Source organism: Anopheles maculipalpis, chromosome 2RL, assembly GCF_943734695.1.
Source record: "Anopheles maculipalpis chromosome 2RL, idAnoMacuDA_375_x, whole genome shotgun sequence".
Lineage (NCBI taxonomy): Eukaryota > Metazoa > Arthropoda > Insecta > Diptera > Culicidae > Anopheles > Anopheles maculipalpis.
In genome coordinates, this window is record NC_064871.1 from 44,603,235 (window position 1) to 44,623,677 (window position 20,443).

The following is a 20,443-nucleotide window of genomic DNA, read 5'->3' on the forward strand; positions in this document are numbered from 1 at the left end:
AGTGGGTGTCTCTGTGGTGTAGGCCGCTTTCAAATCCCTTTCGGTCGATTTTCCCATAGTTGAGAATTGACTATCCGTAGTTGAGAACTGACTAACTCTACACCAATCTATCCATGTCCTAGCAAGGTTGTTAAGCCATGAAGAAGATATTTATAAAACAGAAAAAAAACTCACTAATTCCACTCGAATTATCCCTGAAAATTATAAAAAAAAACGTTTGAAAAATGGTTTGCATGCGTTTTTGAGAGCATCCATGATTGCACTTCACGGTATGAATGAAAGAGAAAGCTTTGTTTCAATCAAGTAAGGTATGATGAGGAGAAATTTACAGCAGATGTAGAAGAAATAAACATTCCAACCATTTGAAAAGGCATGAGCATGAATCCACTGTGGAAGTCCATAAAACGTAATATTGACTATTTAGTTATTGCTAAAAGTATCAGTGCGCTTAAACAAATTCCACCCACTGTATACTTTGATAGCTCTAGCAATTAACAGCAGAATGTAGCTTTAACCATACAAAAATATTACAATTATTAATCACAAACTCATTGCACAAGAAGTTCGGAGATATTTTCGCGACTCTGACCAAGTAGCGCACATTTGCGCGTCGTTGTGACATCTTATCCTCTGAACTTTATAAATGCTCCTTTCGCCGAAATATTTTGCGTAAAAACCCATTTTTTACATTAGCAGCTCGTCATGGTTTGTTGCTGTTGTTTACTTTGTCTTTTTGTTGTATTTTTGCTTGTGGTTTTCTGGAACGCTGAAAGAGGATTGGCAGGTTGAATATTTGCCAATATTTGGTTCAGTGCTGTGGGTTCCAGTTTTGGTAAACTTTGGCTAGTTTGGTGATGTTATGTGCTGCTTGATTGCATTCGCTTTATAAACGTTTGCCAACCTACAGTGGAATGTATAGCTGTGTTGTTTATTTGGTCAAACGTAGAGGGAATTCCCCATTTTGACGATTGTTTACTGTGTCTTTTAGCTAATTTTGCGTCGCGGTAATGTTTGTTAACATGTCTTCTTGTAGGCTCGTTTATAGGTAACTTTTTGTTTTACCAAATATTTGTGATGTTATATGAATATATTTTTATTAATTTTTATAGATTTTTTTTTGTATTAACATCATGACCATCCCAAAACCCCACTATTGCGAAAGAAAGTCTATTATTCGAATAAGAGTTACAATGGTTACAAAGCATGATGGGTTCCATGCTAATTGCTAACATGGGCTAGTCGCTAGTTTGTTTCCCACCAGTTTGGCTTCATGGACTTCGTTGCCGTTAAAGTGGACACCTTCATCTTTGTGCACACGGAGCGCACGGTTTGGCTAAGCGTCTCGACTAATTACGAAATGAGCTGGTGTAAGGCGATAATTTGCCCCGTGTGGTCTCTGCTCGATATCGATTCTGCGCCCGCCTGTCGACCACTCGATCTTCACTGTTCGATGGTCGATCGATGATTATTTCTCGTTCCAACAGCAGCATTATTGACCTGTTCCGTGGTGCACATGGCGGCCAATCCAGTGTCTTTTTCCACTTTTCTTTTATAAATGTGAACCAAGTTGCAAACGATAAGTGCTCACCACGTGCGCTTGAGCAAGTCGCCTCTATTCTCAAAGCCTTTGCGAAGCGATTTCGTCAGTGGACGGATAGTGAGCCAACGGTCCGTCGATTAGGAGAATGAAGAAATGAGTTGTTTCTTATGGGGAAATTGGGTTTTTGTTGAATATCAGTGTGAACTCTTTTGCGTTCTGAAATATTTTTTCGGTGGTAAGACTTGGGTAATCCCAACACCATCATCTCGAACCAAAGCACTTATTTGCCTATTCCCAATGATCTGCTACATACTGCGCTGCGTTCCATCCGTTATCGAACTGAAGAAATATAGCCTTGAGAACCGTTTCCGGCAGTGAGTGATTCATTTGTCCATTCTAGGTTCACCCAGCCAGCCGCCAGACGAAACGTGACTAACGCGATAAACACAAATTAGAATTGAATTGTGGAAACGTCGTCGTGTTAATCAGCTGCCAGGTTGTTTTTCTTCTTTTCCGTATCACCAGCGCCACAACACCCAATCAACAACAATAAAATTGTCCAATTGAGACCTTTTTGCAGTGCGATTATTTCTATATTTTTGTTATTTGTTAGGAGGAAAATTAACCTACAGTTGTTGTTCTATTTAGTACCACGAGCATCTGTGTTTCTTTTCCGTCAGAAAACAAGTATGAGTAACGCAAGAAGCCAAACATACCGAACAGAACCAGACAGGGCTGGGACAATGTATTGGGTCGCTTTGTTTGTGCGGGACGCGCTTGTCGCTTTAACAATCAGACAAATTTGGGGTGAACAATGGTCGACAAATATGTTGGATGATGGGACGGTACGTGTTTGAGAGAGCCGCACCTGCGAATGCTGTTCTTGCATTGTATCCAATACAACGATTGTTGATGTGCTTGGTAATGTTTCTGGAATTTGTAGCGTATATTGTGTAGTGTATGCATGTTTGATGTAAAATATTTGTATTGTATGGAATTTTTGGAGTTCTGTACGTTTAACCTTGAAACAGGTTTCTTAGACGAGATTTCCCATACATGTTCTTTTGGATGAAGCTTCTAGTAGTATTCTATTTGGACAAAGTTCTGTCGAAAAGTTCTTTTCATTCGTTGAAACTGCTTGAATGAGGTCCTTTAGAACATGCCCTTGAACGAGGTCCATTGCGAGGCTACTGGAAAAAGGGGGCGTCTTGAAAGATACGTCCCATGGAGCGACATTTTGGGCAATGTTTTTTAGGCGAAGTATACTAGATAAGGCGCCTTGGACGAGAATCTTTACTTGAGACTGGGCGAGATTAAAGGATTTTGAAAACATAGAAACATAAAAAGATGCTTTTATGGCAGCTTATATACGATCGTTCCAATGGTATAACTTGCTCTATAGCTTTCATCGTCTACACAGACCTTATCTACATTGCAAGTCTCTTCGATAAGGCTCTTTCGAGCTTTGGGCTCTCCCCATGGACGAGACCATAACGATAAAATTTCATGGAAGAGGTCTCCTCATTCGTTGAAACTCGTTAGTAGAGCTACCCTTAGACGGGATCGCTTGGACGAGGCCTCTTGAATAATACGCGTTGGACTAGAGGCTTTAGGCTACCTGTCCGAATCCTTTGGTAGTTTGGATGAGGCTCCGTGAAAGATGTTCCTTGGGGAGATTCCTATGATGAGACTCACGGGAAAATCCTTTTTCCCAAGAGGCCCCTTGGACGAGGCCCCTTGGACGAGGCCCCTTGGACGAGGCCCCTTGGACGAGGCCCCTTGGACGAGGCCCCTTGGACGAGGCCCCTTGGACGAGGCCCCTTGGACGAGGCCCCTTGGACGAGGCCCCTTGGACGAGGCCCCTTGGACGAGGCCCCTTGGACGAGGCCCCTCGGAACAATTCCTCTGGACAAGGTCTCATAAAAGAGGATCTTTGGAATATTTCTTTGGAAGATGTCGCTTTATTCTCTAGAACGAGGACCTTTGAATGAAGTCGAACGAATGAACCCTTGGCTGTATCTTCTCTAGCGAAACTCTGGAATGTTAGGTACACCATCACCTACCACTGTGTACACAATGATAACCTTAGACTTAAATCTGCAAAAATCGATGAAATTTACCTCAAAAGAGGTCAAATGTGATGTCGTTCCCCTCCAATACTCCTTCGAATCATAAAGAAGGAGGAAGCAAATTTCTATCGAATCGTCAGTGATGACCACGTTTTTTCAACGTAGACTTCGCAAAAAGTCTGGAAAAAGAAGTCACTAGCACCGATCAACAAAACTTTGAATAATCAATTCGGAACCAGTTTTCACTTAATCTGATGTGTCTGCATCCTTTAAAATATTCATGAAAATAAATTTGCGTACCCAACCAAAGCCAGATTGAAACGAAGCGTAATCTTCAATCAATCTTTCTACCTAACGGGTTCGTTGTCTCAACCGTTTAATCTTTCATTCACGCTTTTGGACAACTTAAAATTTACGACAATCGTCAAAAAGTTATAGAACCAATCCATACCTAAAAGCCCAGATGGCAAATTCTTCAAAATTCAATGCGACATATTTACAACTTGAAGTGAAGCAAGTTCGCCAAGACGCTACCACGTATCGTTCGAATGCTTCGTGCGTGACGACACATTGAAGAATGGGACGCCATTTACCCTTTTTGTATTGTTTGTTGATTTGTCTATCTCATCGGCATGATAAAGGCACCCCCTTTTTGACTCGCGTACAGTAACATCGCTGGCACACACAGACACAGATGCACGAACCGCAAACCATTTGGTCGCCCTTATAGTATGAATTGCAGATGCGCTTCCACATGAGGTTCGCGGTGTGGAATAAAACAAAAATGAGTACGAAAAGTTCGTTATAACTTCATGCTCTCGGGCTCGTTGCGAACACGCGGCCGAAGTTCCGCAGCAAAGCAAACCGATCATATGCGATGCGATTGATGTGATGTCGCGCCGCCAATGATTACAGGTGCGCGTTAGGGAGCTTTCGGCCAAACGTCGTGCTCGTGTGTTGGTTAGCGCGATTGCTAAACGCAGTCAACCGGTGTTGGTCGGTTGGTGACGTATATACGATTGTAATCTTACAGGCAGCAGGTCGGCCGGAATGTAATCGTGCGGCGAGCGCGTCATCGAAGGGTGTCGTGCAGTCGAGACGGGCGGGGGTGAATGGAGCCCGAAGTAGGGGGCAAAAAAATGGCAAAGAACGACCGTTGGCTGAGCGGTTCGAATCAGTTCTGGAGCAAGAGTCCTTACAGAACGGACGTTTATTTGTTGATTCGCTCCGGTGCGGCTCCACATTCGCTCTCCCGTAGTTGTTGTTGCTTGTCAACGAAGGCACCTTCGTGTGATCGTGCAAATCGTGCGTATCGGTGTTATTTAGTCGATCGTGAGTGTTTGTTTTGTTGCAGTAGAATCTGTGCCTGAGAATAGTACGTGAAAAGTGGCGTTTTTGTTGGAGCAAATAGGCCAGTGTTGTGGTTTCTTTTAACAATTAGTCAATAAGGAAGCTGACAGGTTGTGTGCGAATCGTGAGGCAACAATGAGCAAGCCAGTGTGACAGTAGTGAGTGCAGCAGACGCCTGCCCTGTTACGCCATCATGCTGTCGTACGATACGTTGCAAAGACAGAACGAACGTGATGCAGACAGGCAGCCGTGATGGCACGAAAGGAATGGTTTGCCGTCTAATGACGGTAAACGAGCCCTGACTCGATTTGCGGCCCATGCTGGAATACCGGGACGCTGCTGAATGTGTGATGCCGAATCTGAACCTTTTTCATGTTGTCCTCCGTCGTGTGGAACTTTCCGTTGCATTCTACGGCAAACGGGATGAATTATTTGTTTGTGAAGGAATTGAATGCGTTGCACATGTTTTACTTCGAACTCGATCTTTATTTGCTGGAATGTGTGGCAAGCAAAAACCTAACCGTGTGAAGACATTACATGGGACCAAAATAGCTGCAAATAGATTTGTCGAGAAAATAGGTCAACGTGTTTGACAATGCAAAACATCTGTCAAACATACTCCAAAACAAGAAAGTAGTAGCACAGTTTACAGTAGTCTGTCGGTATGGTTGAAGCTCTTGGTGAAATGTGGCAATACCCAAGTGACAATCCACTTGAGTTTACGCTGAGTGTTAACAGTGTTATCGCAACGCTATGTGTTGCTGCAAAGCTGAGTTTTTCACTTTAGAGTCAACAACCTCTACAAGCGTAGCATCTTCACGCACACAAACACCCATATACTGACGCTGGAATGTGTTACTTTTCCTTTCACACCGCCCTGTTCCATTCCAAGCTGTCAGGATGACCACCGTCATCGATCCATCGGTTCGGTTCCATGTTGTACTTCCGCTTGACCATGGCCGACATCCTTGACACTGACGCAACATAGTCACCTCGACACAAAACACACCAAATGTGACACAAAACGCTCGCAATAGAATTCACGCCTCATCACGATGGGGCTAGGAAGTTCTTTTGCAGCTGCGGTCCATTTTCCACCCTTTAGTGCCGTAATGTGGGCAGTTTTACAGCGCAATGTCGCGACAACGGTGTGATGCGATTCGTTCCTAGCTCGTTCCGTTTCAACCTTCACACAATACCACAACACGCGGCGTTTGGTGGATCGGTGTGTTTGAGCGCCTCTGGAAGGTGTCCACCGTGGAAGGTGGCATCGTTCCGGTTCGATGCTTCCTTATGGACCACGGTCAAGGCCGTTCCGGAGTGGGTTCAAATTGGCACACAGAATCGAACCAACAAGCACAAAAATCACTACGCTACACTATCACAGTGCAGAACGGAAACGTTCGCCGAGCGACATTAGTGGTTTGCTTGTGCGCAAAGCACAGCAGGCGAGCACCACCAGTGCTGATCGCCAAATTCAATGATCTCTACCCGGTTGGGCTTCATACTAGTGGAGTGAGTGGAACTGAACTGAAAATGCAGAACCGCGACGAACCGGAGTGAAGTGTAACCATGCGCCTGGCGCTGGAATCGGTAATCGGTGGGTAGGAAGTGATCAGAAGCTATAAAAATAATCAATTGGAGAAGGTATGATCGTGTGCGACGTTCATCAAGTAGGCATGGCAATCCTTTCAGATTCGAATCAAACCGGGAGAGTGATTTTTAAGCGTTAGCACTTTAGTCTTTGTGTTCCAATCGGTGGAGACGGTTGAAGCGTTATGAATGCCCGGTTCTTAAGGAGCGCCATTTGAAGTAGTGGGTTAAAAAAAAGTAACCCAAAAGTTTTAAGCGTGTGAGTTTTGTTTGGGTAGAAGTAATCTAATCTTGCGCACTGAGTGGGCAACGTAATTAATTGTATCGTGAATATTGGTATAACATTGCTTGACATTGCTCGCCATGTGACAGGTGTGATAGTGTTATACGGCTGGTAGCTGTACGATAAGCGAAACAAACGTTGCAATGTCTTATGATCTGCTAAACAAGACGGGTCAAAACGGTACGGAACGGTGATAAGTTAAAGTGCGCAAATAATGGTGCCCCCTGTCCCTGTTCCTCAAGCCTCATCGAATGCAGGACAGTCCAATACCAATCAAAAAGTTAGCCTTCCGTGTGTTGCGATAAATTGATTCCGCAGAAATGATAGCAGCAGAGCGCGCCCCATCGAGAGAGTGATAAGCAATCAATGGTTGTCGGATCCACAACAACAACGCGTTACAGATACGATGGTTTGCTACGTCAATGGTGACAAGATGAACATTGTCACGTGGGTGCATCGCTTAGCGAAAAGGGGAGCAAAGTGTTAGTGATAAATCATCGGCAGTGGATATGCTTTTTGTTTTGCAGATCAAACGATGTGAAGGTGTTCAAGTTGGGGATAGGGGAAAAGTGTATGGAGATGAAGGATTAGTTCATTGCTCAGTCGCATGCCGATTGGAGCAGCTCTGTAGTAAAGTGCTTGGAAGGGTCGATCCTTAAAATGACAGTACTCGGTATCAAATCTCGTCTAGATCGTTTTCCCTAAGTAAGAACGATTGGCTATAGAAAAGCTACTCGGTACACATGTTATTGAAGGTGGTCTCTGAAGCTGACTTGGATCTCGTAAGGTTTTAGTCTAATCGCAATTCGATTTACTAATCAAGTCCGTAAAAAAACTAAGTGGATTAGTTTTTCTGTAGGAATTCTGCGAAAAGAAACATTTTTTTCGTACCCCAATTATTGAAGGGTATTCGATTAGGCATCACCAGACGTCCATATGCTGTCAAGATAAAGCGACCCTTGTTTATCTAATCCACCCTTATCATACGCCAATTTCATGCAATGTGTCGTCTAAAATATTTAGTACAATTAAGAGCACTTCAAATTCCTAACTGCTGCTGCTTGCTGAAACCAGTGCAGTAACTCCTAATTTATTGACTAATTTAATCCGTTTTCGCAACTGTATTAATGTTGAATTCCCCTCTCAAAGTGGCAGTTACTTATTCCATGCGATTGTAATCCTCGTTTCTGTACGTGTGTCCCGTCCAGTGTACGCACCAGTGAGCATGAAAGTGCAATAATTTATTCCGATACGATATCTCAGTGCGCTCCGCGTAGCATTACCATTAGCCGCGTGGTAAGCAAAGACATGATTGATTTACCATGTTGAAAGACAATCAGTGTCATCCGTGTACGCTCCAACGTCGTTAGTGCCCGTCTGGCTTGCGGAAGTTTTACAAACGGACGGTATTTCGAAGGCCAATCTCGCCGCACTCGCGATGACGATCCTTGGTGAACCGTCTGCCGGTGCAGTGCATCAACAGCAGCAGCCGCAGCAGCAACAACAGCAACAGTTACTATCACTATTCCAGCAGCTCCGGTCATCGGCCGCTAGCAACGGAACTCATGCCGAACTGTTAACAGGTAATGTGGTGGGGTGTTGATCGTCACACCATGCCGTTCCTGGGCTGTTGAAGGTCTCACCCGCAAACCGTTTGGACCCGTCAGCGTTGGTCCAGGAACATGGCATATTGCATTCTGATCACGTCCCCAAAAAAGTCATGAATGCTCTTAAAGGTTATCCGGAAGTCCGGATGACGTTTGTGGTGGGAATCCGCTTTGTTCCGCCCCAATCTGTTTGTATTAAACTTGTTTTTCTTAAGTGTTTATGTGCATTGTGTCACGTTGGCGATTAGAGTGAAAGATAAAGAAATGGTATTTGTGTCGTCTTTCAACATTCGACGATATTGGTAGGACCAATATATTTCTAAAGATTTTATGTAAGCTTATATTGAAGGGGTGATATCCGTTAGAGATCACCATTTTCCATTCGTCTTTTGTGTACCGCTTTCTATTAATTTCTTCGATCGGTATTCGGCTGTAAGCAAGTCGTTTCCGAAATGCAAAACCATTGTGGGACATTAACAACGGTCGATCGAAAACCCTCACTTCCGTCATGGTGGTAGAGCATGGCATCTCGGTTACGTAAGAAACGCTGAACCACCGTACACTCGATCACTCGGCTAATGGTCGGCGAGACCGGATCGGTCAGTCAGTTGGTCAGCAATGCCGCTTCCGCCGAAACTCCCGAAATTGCTGCAGGAAGGGGACATGCTCCAGCACCGTGACATATGCTTCGGGTGGGTGGTTTTTGGTTGCTTGAAAGGGAAGGATTCGGTTACGGCTTGTGGTTGCATTCGTTAGTCGCCGCGTGCATTACACTTTCACACGGTCGCCCACCCTGGAAATGTATGAAATACGTCACTTTGATGCTCGTAAGGTCGATGGCGATGGTGTAACATCACAATTTAGCCAGTGTTCGTTTGAAAATCGTTTAAATTTTAAAAGCTTCCCAACTCTGACGGGGGAACTTCCATTTGTGGGGTATAAAACGTCACCCTCTCGCTCTCCCATCTAAAGCATGAGATGCGTTTATGAAAGCTTAACATTGTTTTGTCTGGTGGATAGTTGAGAAAGTTGAACTTAAGGAATGGGAATGCACGGCAGGTGTGCTTGTGTGTGTGTGTGGGTGAATGAAAGGGGCGCAGTATCGCAAACGCTACTAAAAAGCAACGTTAGTCATATCCGACTGGAAGGAAAGCCACCTTTTTTTTTTGCTGCCATGGTGCCATGGATCAGGAAGCCAACCCTCGGTATAGACACGACGGACCCGGTGGATTGCATAAGCGAATATCTAGATTCGCAATATTTGGTTCGAACGGTTACTCATGGTGGACGACTGGTTTGAATAGAAAAACGTACACAAACCGCTGACACGACAATGCATAAATAAACGACTCTCGTGCACGGGATTATGGCACGAGATTACACGGATGATGGTAATTCTGAGTCAACCTTGTTGCAAACGAACGGACACGGCGATGATGTAAATTGATTGTCTCAGAGTTCTGATTTGTAAAAACAGAACACAGAGTCCAGGACCACTATCTACTGCGGTCCTGAGCACTAAAAACTATGATTTCAAACATTTGCTGTCCGCTGTATCGCTCTCGAGTTCTCTAGACAGCTAATTGTATGATGCGTCGTAATAAATGAATGTTTGAATGAGTTGTGTCTGTACATAAATCACTTGATTGGTAATTCAACAGGAAAATGTGAAGAGCTCTCGGCATCCGTGCTGCTTTGGGACGGTGTGCTAATGAAAAGTAAACATCGTTCGCTCGACGCACTGTTTGATTGTTTGTGGATTATTAGCAGTCATGATTTTTTATTTAAAAAATACAGCTGTATCTCATTACTGCTACCGCAGGATCCGATAAAAATGTTTTCAAATGTGTATTTTTAAATTGTTATGTATTGTTTTTAGCAAATCTTGATTTTTTACTTTAAAAGTCCTTCGGGATCGTTCCCCCGTAGTGAACTCTGACTATTCAACTACGTGATATCAGTAAGTTTGATAAATCATTAGCTGGCCTGCATGACGCAGTAGATCATTCTACTAAGAAGTACATGGAGGACTGTAGCATCTTCCTTCATATTCAAATTGAAAACATTACTCCCCACTTCTTGTCAAGCGTGGTGAGTTAGCACGCCGTGAGGTGTGTGCCCATGCTAACTCACCACAACATCCTCTTGCATGCTGTGCTTGTGTGCAGCAACAATATCTTGCGTACAAGTGGGGAGTAACTGAACTACAGTGCGGACCATGTTTGTATGCCACTGCATGCATCCGTGAACACATTTTTATTTCACTTTACTATTTACGGAAAGTGGTGAAGATTAAATTCATTTCCGGAGAAATATTAAATGTTTTATACAGGAATTTATGTTGTCGATAAAGAGGACAGAATAAGTGATGTTTTACGTTTAAATGATTTGCAGGAATAACTACTTGGCTTTCACATTGCACAGGGTTTTAACTAGTGTTTGTTTTTATGTTTATATTTTCAGCCGCTGGAGAAGGGAGTGACGTAGACAATGGCAATATACAGGACTTACTCAACGATACTGGTAAGTGGAATCTACAGCTGCTTTGGTTTGGTGAATGTCTGTCGGTATGTGCTTTGAACAACGAAACAACGAATGCTGTCAGTATGCTGTCGGTTCACTTGGAACAATTGAAAGCTTTCTTGCACGCAAGGCATGCCTATTGTTTGCAACGTTGAGCTTCCAAGAGCTTTACATTTTGGGTTGCTTTATTCAGTTGCGCATTAACGATAGAAAATGGTGTCTTATCAAGGCTATCAACGGAAATAATCTTTAAGCTACAGAACCTTAGTGTTTTGTTTATTTTGGTTTTATTTTAAACGTCGTACATTCCTTTGACGGGGCCACTCGTCCATTGAACGACTATTGAGATAAACGACAAAACAATAACAATAACTTTGTTTCTTTCTTGCTACCCATCAGTTGGACCAATTGATCTCAAACTGATCGATGCATGCGGGTTTTTCTTAATACACCAACGAATGTGCATGTGCATCCACGAGCTAATTGTTTCCAATAAATGGATAGGTTGGTATCGTGGCATAGTTTTTGAAGCCCTTCACGTGCAGTTGGTCGTGATCGACGATAAGCGTGCGTGTGGCAACCTTTCAATATTTCAATTTGCAGTCTAATCTGACTTGTGACAGATTTCGCTTTTGTTAGATACTCACTCATCATTCTGCTTTTTTGTGCTGTCTGTTTTATTTGTTTTCAAAATCCATCGAAATCATTCTATCATTTTTTTTATTTCATCGTTCTTTACAGATTCGGAACTTTCTTCCCTGTCCCATCTTGGTAAGTGTGAAAGTCATTATCATTATCTATTCATGTGTTTCATTTGTCTAGTTTACGCCAATGTTTGCCGATATATGTTATCATATGTGTAGTGTGGAGTATCATAATTTTTCAAAATAATCATTTTCTAGAACAAAACAGAATTGGTGCTTAAAATTAGTCGCTTATCAATGTAAGAGCGTTTAATAAATTATATAGAACGAATGGTAGGAAATTCTTAACGGGATACCTGCTTAACATTTATCTCTGCTGCTGGTCTTTTTCTTTATGCTCTTAAGCTTCTAAATCTGTTATTAACTGAGTACTAATCGTTGCTTCCAGTAATCCCAAACACTTTTGTGCGTGCTTGACACAGAGTGTGTCTAGGCTTAATCCTTCATCCACTCGAGTTAATATGTTTGATAAAGCAAGCAAGAGAGAGAGACATACTTGAAACAAAAAAGACAACAAAAAATGACTTGGATCGGAATTTAGGTTGGGAATTATCTTTCTATTGTAAAACAGTGACACTATTCTAGTACGTTACTTATAGATAACGTCCAGCGGAAATGCTGTATTGACAGTTTATGGCCTGTCGGTATTTATTTTACATCTCGAAAGGTTATAAATAAAACGACGGTTTTTTTTACAACTTCATCAAGATAAAGTGTAACATAAAAAAACTGCTTCGAAAGCACCTGTGCTATGATCCTGGAGCCAGCTGGAAATTGGCGGTGAAAGAAAGCAACCTTGAGCCGAACCGGACCAAACTAATTCCACCAACCAGTATGCAGGATTAGGCTGGCGAATATAAATTTTTGCTCCTGTTATCATAGTGTGAACGATATCAGAAACCGTTACATGATGATCGTCGGCCTTTTTTTTGTTTATCGAGTTTATTTATATCATCCGCTCACCGCATGACGCTACATCAAATGGCGGCGTGACATATGGTGTGTGTGGTAAACGCGATACTACACTAGCCGAAGGACAAACTATTGACAGATAGTTGCGTAAAGCGAAGTCATTTTAAGCATCAAAACAAAACGAAACCGTGTTTTGGTTGGGTGAAATGAGGAGACCAGACAAATCAGTGCTAGAAAGCAAAAAAAAAGATGGCGTCCCGAGAGCGATTACAATCACCCCTACGCTTCAATTCATTACAGTTTGATTTAGTCGGCTTCCGGGCGCACGGTCGAAGAACGTGATTGTACCATGCCATGGATGTGATTGTACCATGCCATGGTTCGTAGATCAATGTCCGTGACACATTTTATTGGTTGGAAAGCGATTTCCCTTAGGTTAATTAATTGTTTCATTCAGTTCAATTCATTGCAGGAGATTTTGACGTTGAACAAAACCGTGCTCAATGTGCTGCATGAAGCTATAGCCTTGAGTACGATTATGTCTACCGTACGAAAGTTCGATGAACAAGATAATAGTGGAGGTGGGACAAGTCACTATCTGCCACATAACCTGGCGGGGTAATCTTATCGCTTGTCTGGTAATCAGACGCCATGCTGTGCTGTGCTAAAAACTAACATTCTTCAAGGATACATCTTGCCAGTGTCATTGTACTTCCTGAGCGAAACAGACCTGGGACATCGGCAACTGAATCGATATGATATGTATATGGTTAGAGGCATCACCTAGTTAATTTGTGTGTTACAAAGCCAGATGTTTCTGTGCTGTGTGATTCACGCTCCAAATGTTGATGGAATCAATTATTCGATATTTAGAGCCACGAACCCCGGCAACCATTTGACGTTTGACGGAGCAACGGCTCCAATTTCTTTGGAGGTATCCTCTTACCACACTTTGTGTGTGTGTGTTTGAACCTCTTCAACCAATTGTACACAATGTTGCGTAGTAGTACTATTTTTAGCATCACTGGAACCAATCTTAGTGGGAACTGTCTCGTGAGAATCACTTTTATAACACATTTCTTCTGAACACCGTGTACCGTCCGTCCTATCCCCGCAACAAGGCGCCCCAAATTGTCCCAAATGCTTGCTCACTTGGCGGTAGAATTTGTTGGCTTATCTCCAAGGGGAGCTACGACATCGCGAATGGAACGGTTATCGATTACGGCAGAAACGACCCGAACATGCACGACAACCTCTGCAGGGCCGTTTGACCTGGGTAGCGAAAGCGAGAGTGGTTCACATAATCTTGACGCCAGCGATTTGTCACTACTTATCATCACGGCAGGCAGTATGGTTGAGTGTTCTGATGATTGTACGTTTGATTGGAAAATTCTCCACCATGGGGGCTCGTTCCAACTCCAATTAGTCAAGAGAGCACCCAGCGTGGTAGTACAGTTATAGTAACAGTGAGGGCAATCGTAAACTCGATTGGCAGATTATTCCCGATGCCGTTTGACGTCAGAATGGCCGTACTAGAAAGTGCATATGGCGCAATCCGGTTGCTCCCATTATGATGCCGCGGAACATTATGCTCATCGGGTTTCGCCGGGCCCCAAGAGGCGGAGCAGCGTATGGTAACGGCAGTTGGGGGTGTAGTTCGTCAAGGTGAGGTGATGCGTAGTAGTGCGGGCAAACCAGGACAGCTTCATCATTGACGTCACCGGGTTGTTCGTAGAATTGAGTTTACGAAACCTTCTGACAACGAATGTGTATATTACTATTTGGGTGGTTTTTAGTATTTTTTGCCACATCCTTCTCGTAAATCTGGACCGTATTTACGAACAGCAGAGCGTGGTAAACGATGTACGGGAATCGATTTCGCATCTGTAGGTGGACACACGTTGCTAGACTGGACTGTGGACTGCTCTCGTGTGGAAGTAATAATGTACGAAAATAGAACCGGACCCGTATCGCTCAATCCGGTAGACATGTTGGCGGCTCGCGACACTCGTTTGAAGATGGCAACGTACCGTGCACTATTGGGTGTGGGCAGAGTGCCGAAGAGTGGTTTGGATTGATTATTCCGGAGGCAGTGGTAGTAGTAGTAGTAGTATCGCAGCTTTTTGGTGCCGGGTGCCATTAACCCGGCGCCGTTTCATTATGACAGAGCTAGTGAAGCGTCCCTCCACTATATACGGTGGCAAGATTCATTGGTCAGGTGTGGTTACTTACAAGGCTAGCGTACGGTGAGGATAAATTATTGCGGTGGGCTAAAAATACAGCATGGTGCCGTAAATTCTTCCTTTAACTTTTTCTTTCCGTCACGAAACGAGCAATAATACGAGAAAGAAAATTACAAAATAAAAAAAAAATCCATTCATTCGTTTGTCTGGTCGAATCTCCCGGCTGGTTGCATTTAATTACAGCTCGTAAAGTGCGGTTTACTGTCGCCACAGTAGTTGGGCAGCGTGCAGATTCGAACGATTCTGGTCTCCCGTTTTAGCGTAAACCATAACGCCAACACGCAACTTCACAAATAAACACAATGGATATTAACTAATCCATCTGCTTCGGAGGATTCGAGGGAGCTCGGCTTTATTTAACGATGAAACCGTAAAACCCATCTCCCGTATGTACATCAGTTTTTGACGATTCTCAGGCTCATGCCTTGCCGAGTAAGAGCACAAAAGCAACAGGTACTAATTATGTTTACGCTTTCGTTTTCCCGACTGCTGGAAAATGGTTTGAAAAAAAAAAAATTAATGCAAACGAAACGAGAAATTTGTCTCGAACGGATGAGCAAATGGGATGCCGCGCCTCCAATCAATTCCGGAATCGTCAGACGAAACAGAGGCAAAGCCAAAGGAACGCGCACTCTATCCAGAAAGACAAATATTGTTATGAATTCTTTGGTAGAGGTATCATGCTAGGATGGATGAGGATGTGAGCCTAAATGTTTGGTTAGGAAATTCCTTGCACCGTATTCCACTTCAAAGGGAATGTGTGGAATCAATGTTCCAACTGGTGGCCGCTTTATTTACCTTTACGGCTGCGTTCAAAGATGGCGCAATAGGAAACGGTGGATGAGCGAACTCTTCCTCACGCAATGATGCACTAGAAATGATCATCAAAAATCCAATGTATGCCACACGGTTCGAGAGATTGGCAAGGTGTCATATCTGGGCGAAATAAAGGATTCGCGTTAACAACGACTCTAATGCGATGTGTCAATAGTGGAAAAATACCTCACCCGGTTACAAGCTACCATATGCAAATACTGAGTGTGTTGTGCGGTGACTGTGCGTTTATGTGTGCGCCTGGTGACAAGGCCACTTTCGCCGGGTGGCTACATTCGAGCTGTGGCGCTCGCGCCACACCACGATAACACGATATGCATGTGCGCGCTCCCTAGCGAACACTCTCGAGCACTGATGATGAAGAGTGATAAACACATTTAAAATCTATCCCGGCCTCATGAAGGTTGCAGGTGTCGGCTAATTACAGCACGCACTGTAATCGGCGAGCTGTCTTCTCTAGTTCTCTCGCATGTTGTGCTGTGTCGAGTTCTCCCGCCGATTGTTGCTTGGACCGATCGCGTTGGTTGAGGTCGACGCTCAAGTCGCCGTGTGCGTGCGTGTGTGGGATCGCTCTAGTGGCTCGATCGCGCTTAGCAACAGTGCGGGCTTATGTTGCGGTCACGAAAGAGCTGCAAAGAAACAACGTACAAAACGCACGAGCGAACAAGTCAACGGAAACGAGAAAGAGATCGTGACCCAACTCGCATCCTTCTTTATGGTACAAGAAGACGAAAAATAAGCAAGGAACTTCAAATGGGACAAAAATCCATTTAAAAAAACATGGTTCGGTGGTTTTTGAGTACAAGCCATGCTTTCCGTTCTGTCTCGAGGGTAATTCCAATGCCATCCGAGGGGTTGAGGAGCATTTGTGCCAGGTCCACCGTCTGGGTATACTTTCACAGTAATCCACCCCTTCCCAAAACAAACACACGAAACAGCTGATCAGATACAGCGAGGGAGCGATCATCTGATTCGAGTCGGAAACTGGCTGCAATAACGGGCACAGAGATATCTGTGTGAAAAGTAGTAGCTTATCGTACAGCTCCACAGGGTTTTTATCTCTCCATTTATTACTGATTCACCCTAAGGTATATTCCACCAGCTAGGTGGATCCAACAACCTACCTCCCCTTTACAAAATGACTGCGTTTTACTATCGCGTAAAAAAATTGGAACGCTGTCGCTACTGATAACACGCTACAACTTTACACTTTAACCCACGGAGATGATGCACAACACCGTTTACAATCGGGCTTCCCGCTAGAGACATTCGAATTCACAGCTAATCGAAGGTTTGTTGCGAAGGTCACCGGTGGGATCTTGGGGGCTTTTCCATCCTCCATTCTATTTATGTTCACACCGATTCCGGGATCTAAGGTGTGTGAGAGCACCGGGGTACAGATATGAAGTGAAGTACAATAAAATAATCCATTACGGTGCCAATCGCACGGGTTTTTGTGGGCCCGCGGATGTGAAAGGCACTGCGCCTGGCACCTGTCAATCTTTATCGAGCGCATTGTACATCTAAACGTCATCGTAAGCAAATTGGTTGCTTCGTAACCAAACCACACAAACAATAGAAATTGTATCCTATAATTGTATGTTTGCCAAGCAGCCAAGTGTTGAGGAAGGTTTGCATTACAAACTGCAGGTCGAGAATAGTCGAGAATTCCCAGATACACCTTACACCTTGTTGGTGGAGATTTGAGTTTACGGAGAAAGTACAGTTACAATCTAGACCGCCGATTTGTCTCGGTGGCGACAGTAATCCTCCGGAATCGTTCCGATCTCACTCCAACACACTAACTAGAGTGTGAAGCGTGAGTGAGCTCAAAAATAAAACAGACTTTGAACTGCAGCTCGGCAACTTGTCAGCCCTTTTGCATCCCTTCCTAGTGCCACCTCGCGACTCTCATAGTGCGTTTTGCAAGTGTTCTAGTTTCGCTGTCTGCATTTGAGATGTGATCGTGCTTTTGCGATGCGTTTTTTCTTCTAGTTTTCTCTCCGCAATTAGTTCTGTCCTGCTTTGACATGCTACTGTACCGCTTGAGGGTTTGATGCTGATCGTGCTTAAATCTCTCTTTGACAATAGTAGAAGTGCGCGCCCTGTAACCCACCGACAACACCCAACAGTTTGACCTCCGTTCCACCGTTTCGCTGTGCCGCGATGGCGAAGGCAACCTAGTTTTAAATAACTCCTGCAGTTTGCCCACCCGCGCCCACCTCATTAATAGTAGAGATTATGCTGCTGGTCCCGCTATTCAACTGCTGCGTCTCGATCGTATCAACTGTTAGTTTGCTATTAATACACACCGTACCACCATGCACATTGGACAGTTGTTGGGATGAGTCCAGACAGAATAAGATTCTCATTACTGTTGAACTGGGGTTTAATAAATTGTGGTATTAAGATATCTTTTGTAAGCAATTTAATGCTGGAACAGTCTTTCGTCTTCAAGTCGTCAGGACTCTTAAAGTTCTTGTTAATGTCTGAGAAAATACTAGGCGACGTTACTAAGAACTATGCGTTACTACACTTGGATCCAATTGATATTAACTATGAGACATTGGTTTAGAGACTGCGACTTATTTCTACTGCTCTTATATCCCTCGGAGAGATGGACTATGTCCAAAGTTGGTGTAAATCTCTTAACTGCAAACATGCATATGTTTTGCGCGTTACTCCAAATCAAAAAAGAGTACTTCGCCAATACTTTTTTTTCTCAGCATTAGATTGGGAAAATCTCACTGTGCTCGTATGGTTAGGAATAGATCGCCACTTTTGCGATGGTGGAAGTGCTCTGTGTTTGTTACACGTAACTGCACTGCGCTGCAACAGAGAGCTATGTTTGATGTGCCTCATAAACAGGCAGGTCTCTCGTAGGGTGTTGCCTTTCCCATCAACAAATTGATATAATTGCACCGGACAGATGGCAATTCCCTTAACGGGGCAACAAGCTGGTGGTGGTTCATCGATGGCAACGAACCATACTCATGGAAATGATATTTGTCTTCCGAAGTCTGCAACGGATACAGGCGCCAACCCTGCATGCTGGCGTGGTTGCATCACGAAAAACACGCACCGGTGGCATTTATTATCTGAACCTACCCCAAGACCTTCCCCATTTCTAGCGTTCACATTGGCATGCACGTCTTGCCTCGTCTTGGCGGCGCTTGACGTTGTGCGGCAGGGTTCTGTACTATTTTTCAAGGGTGTCTCCACCGTTGCGCGGTCGATACAACCTGAGGTAAACATTTTGGCGCCATTGCCGGGGTTTAGCAAGACAATGTAAAGTAATGGGTGCCATGGGGGAAAAACTCATTAAACAGCGCATTAGCACCGATCGACCTCGATCGTTAAGGTAGGGCAAATGCTATGTAAAAAAATGTTGCAACAATATGAAAACAAAATCAAACCCCTGTACTTCCCCCTTCATCCTTCGCCCTTAGATATAGAATGGGGAAAGGGAGTGATATAGGAGGTAGTAATAATCAGAAATTTGCTGCAAAACACTTTCTCTTCCGCCCAATTAAGACCCCACCCCGGTTGGTGTCTGTTGTTACTGGTTTTGGACTTTGGTACGCGCCTACTAGAGAACTGGAGAACGGAGAATAGCACACTTTGCAAATGCATCGATCGCGTTTCACAGCAAACAGAACTGTGTGAACGGGTGCTATGGCTATCGTGCCAGTGTCATCCACGTCCGTAAGCGAAAAAACCTTCGCACCCTGTATGTGTGTATGTGCAAAATGCTCACAGTGTCCAATTTCTCACTGGACGGCGATCGCACTTGGCCTACCAAGGGTGGAAAAGACACTGACCTGTACGATCGCCCTTTCCAATCGTCCAACGATCGGTAGTTTCCCTAGCAACAGCGCCCGCCTGGCGTGTGTTGGCCCCAAAACTTTGGACCGAAACCCCAGGGGTAGGGCAAGCTTAGCGAATGAAAATCGAGTCTCATCCCCTAGTGATAACGATCGGTTGCCGACGTACGACGAGAGGGTAAAAAAGGTTATCAAGAAAATCGATGCACCACAAAGTCGCCTGGCAAAAACGGGAAGGCGCCTGCTAGCAAGTTGTTTGTTTGTTTTGTTATTGGCTGGACTATTTTTACCATCGCTGAAGCGGCTACTATATTTGGATCCGTATTACCGATGCACTTATGCATAGGAGTAGTGAGATGTGTACACAATCTTTCATTAATAAAAGGAACAGAGCCTTCTTTCCCTCTCTCTCTCTCTCTGTCTCTCTTTGTGGGCTTCTTTGTTGGCAGAATTATTGCACATTCACATGGCATACCGATAAGGCGTGCTGCTTCGTTTCTAGCCTTTTTTCATGTTCATCTTTTTCGCATAACAGCCATTGACCGCGATTTCGAGGGTGGTACACTGTCGTGTGAGTTACAAGCAGTAGCATTTGGGGCGAAAGGTTGAACATGATTGGTTTTAATTGACGGGCACGATTGGTTAGAATTGGGCATCGAGAAGACTGCGATGCTACGCAGAATCGACGGTCCACCATGTTAATTGCTACTGATTGAGTTTGGCGACGGGTTGGAAAGGATAGATTGGAGGTTTTCTTCCTGTCTGTATTCTCTACTTGGTCGGGTTGTAGTAATAGCTGGGTTTCAACCTTTTTGAGTCACTGTCCACCCAATTATAAACTATGTCCCAAGGACTGGAGCATTTACAAGAAAAGCCAAATTCTTGTTGACTGTATCGATTCTTGACAATCCTGTTTGAGAACCTTGGGCTCGTGCTTCAGACGTGACAGTAGGCCGAATAC

At 44.1% G+C, this 20,443-nt stretch overlaps 2 protein-coding genes across 6 annotated transcripts in view; one reads left to right on the forward strand and one right to left on the reverse strand.

The window, feature by feature from the left end:
- The window catches only part of LOC126556838 (DNA damage-binding protein 1), a 412,736-nt gene that overhangs the window by 96,290 nt on the left and 296,003 nt on the right, over positions 1–20,443 (reverse strand). The window lies entirely within an intron of this gene.
- The window catches only part of LOC126558763 (LIM domain-containing protein A-like), a 66,822-nt gene that overhangs the window by 25,374 nt on the left and 21,005 nt on the right, over positions 1–20,443 (forward strand). The window contains exons 1-3 of one of the 4 annotated variants that reach the window (XM_050214823.1): positions 8,239–8,418; positions 10,906–10,965; positions 11,707–11,736. In XM_050214823.1, coding sequence (XP_050070780.1) covers positions 8,274–8,418; positions 10,906–10,965; positions 11,707–11,736 — 235 coding nt within the window. In that variant the 5' untranslated portion in view covers positions 8,239–8,273. Of the gene's footprint in view, positions 1–8,238; positions 8,419–10,905; positions 10,966–11,706; positions 11,737–20,443 lie in introns of those variants that run through there. The other 3 variants (XM_050214822.1, XM_050214825.1, XM_050214824.1) reach the window with 3 other exon arrangements.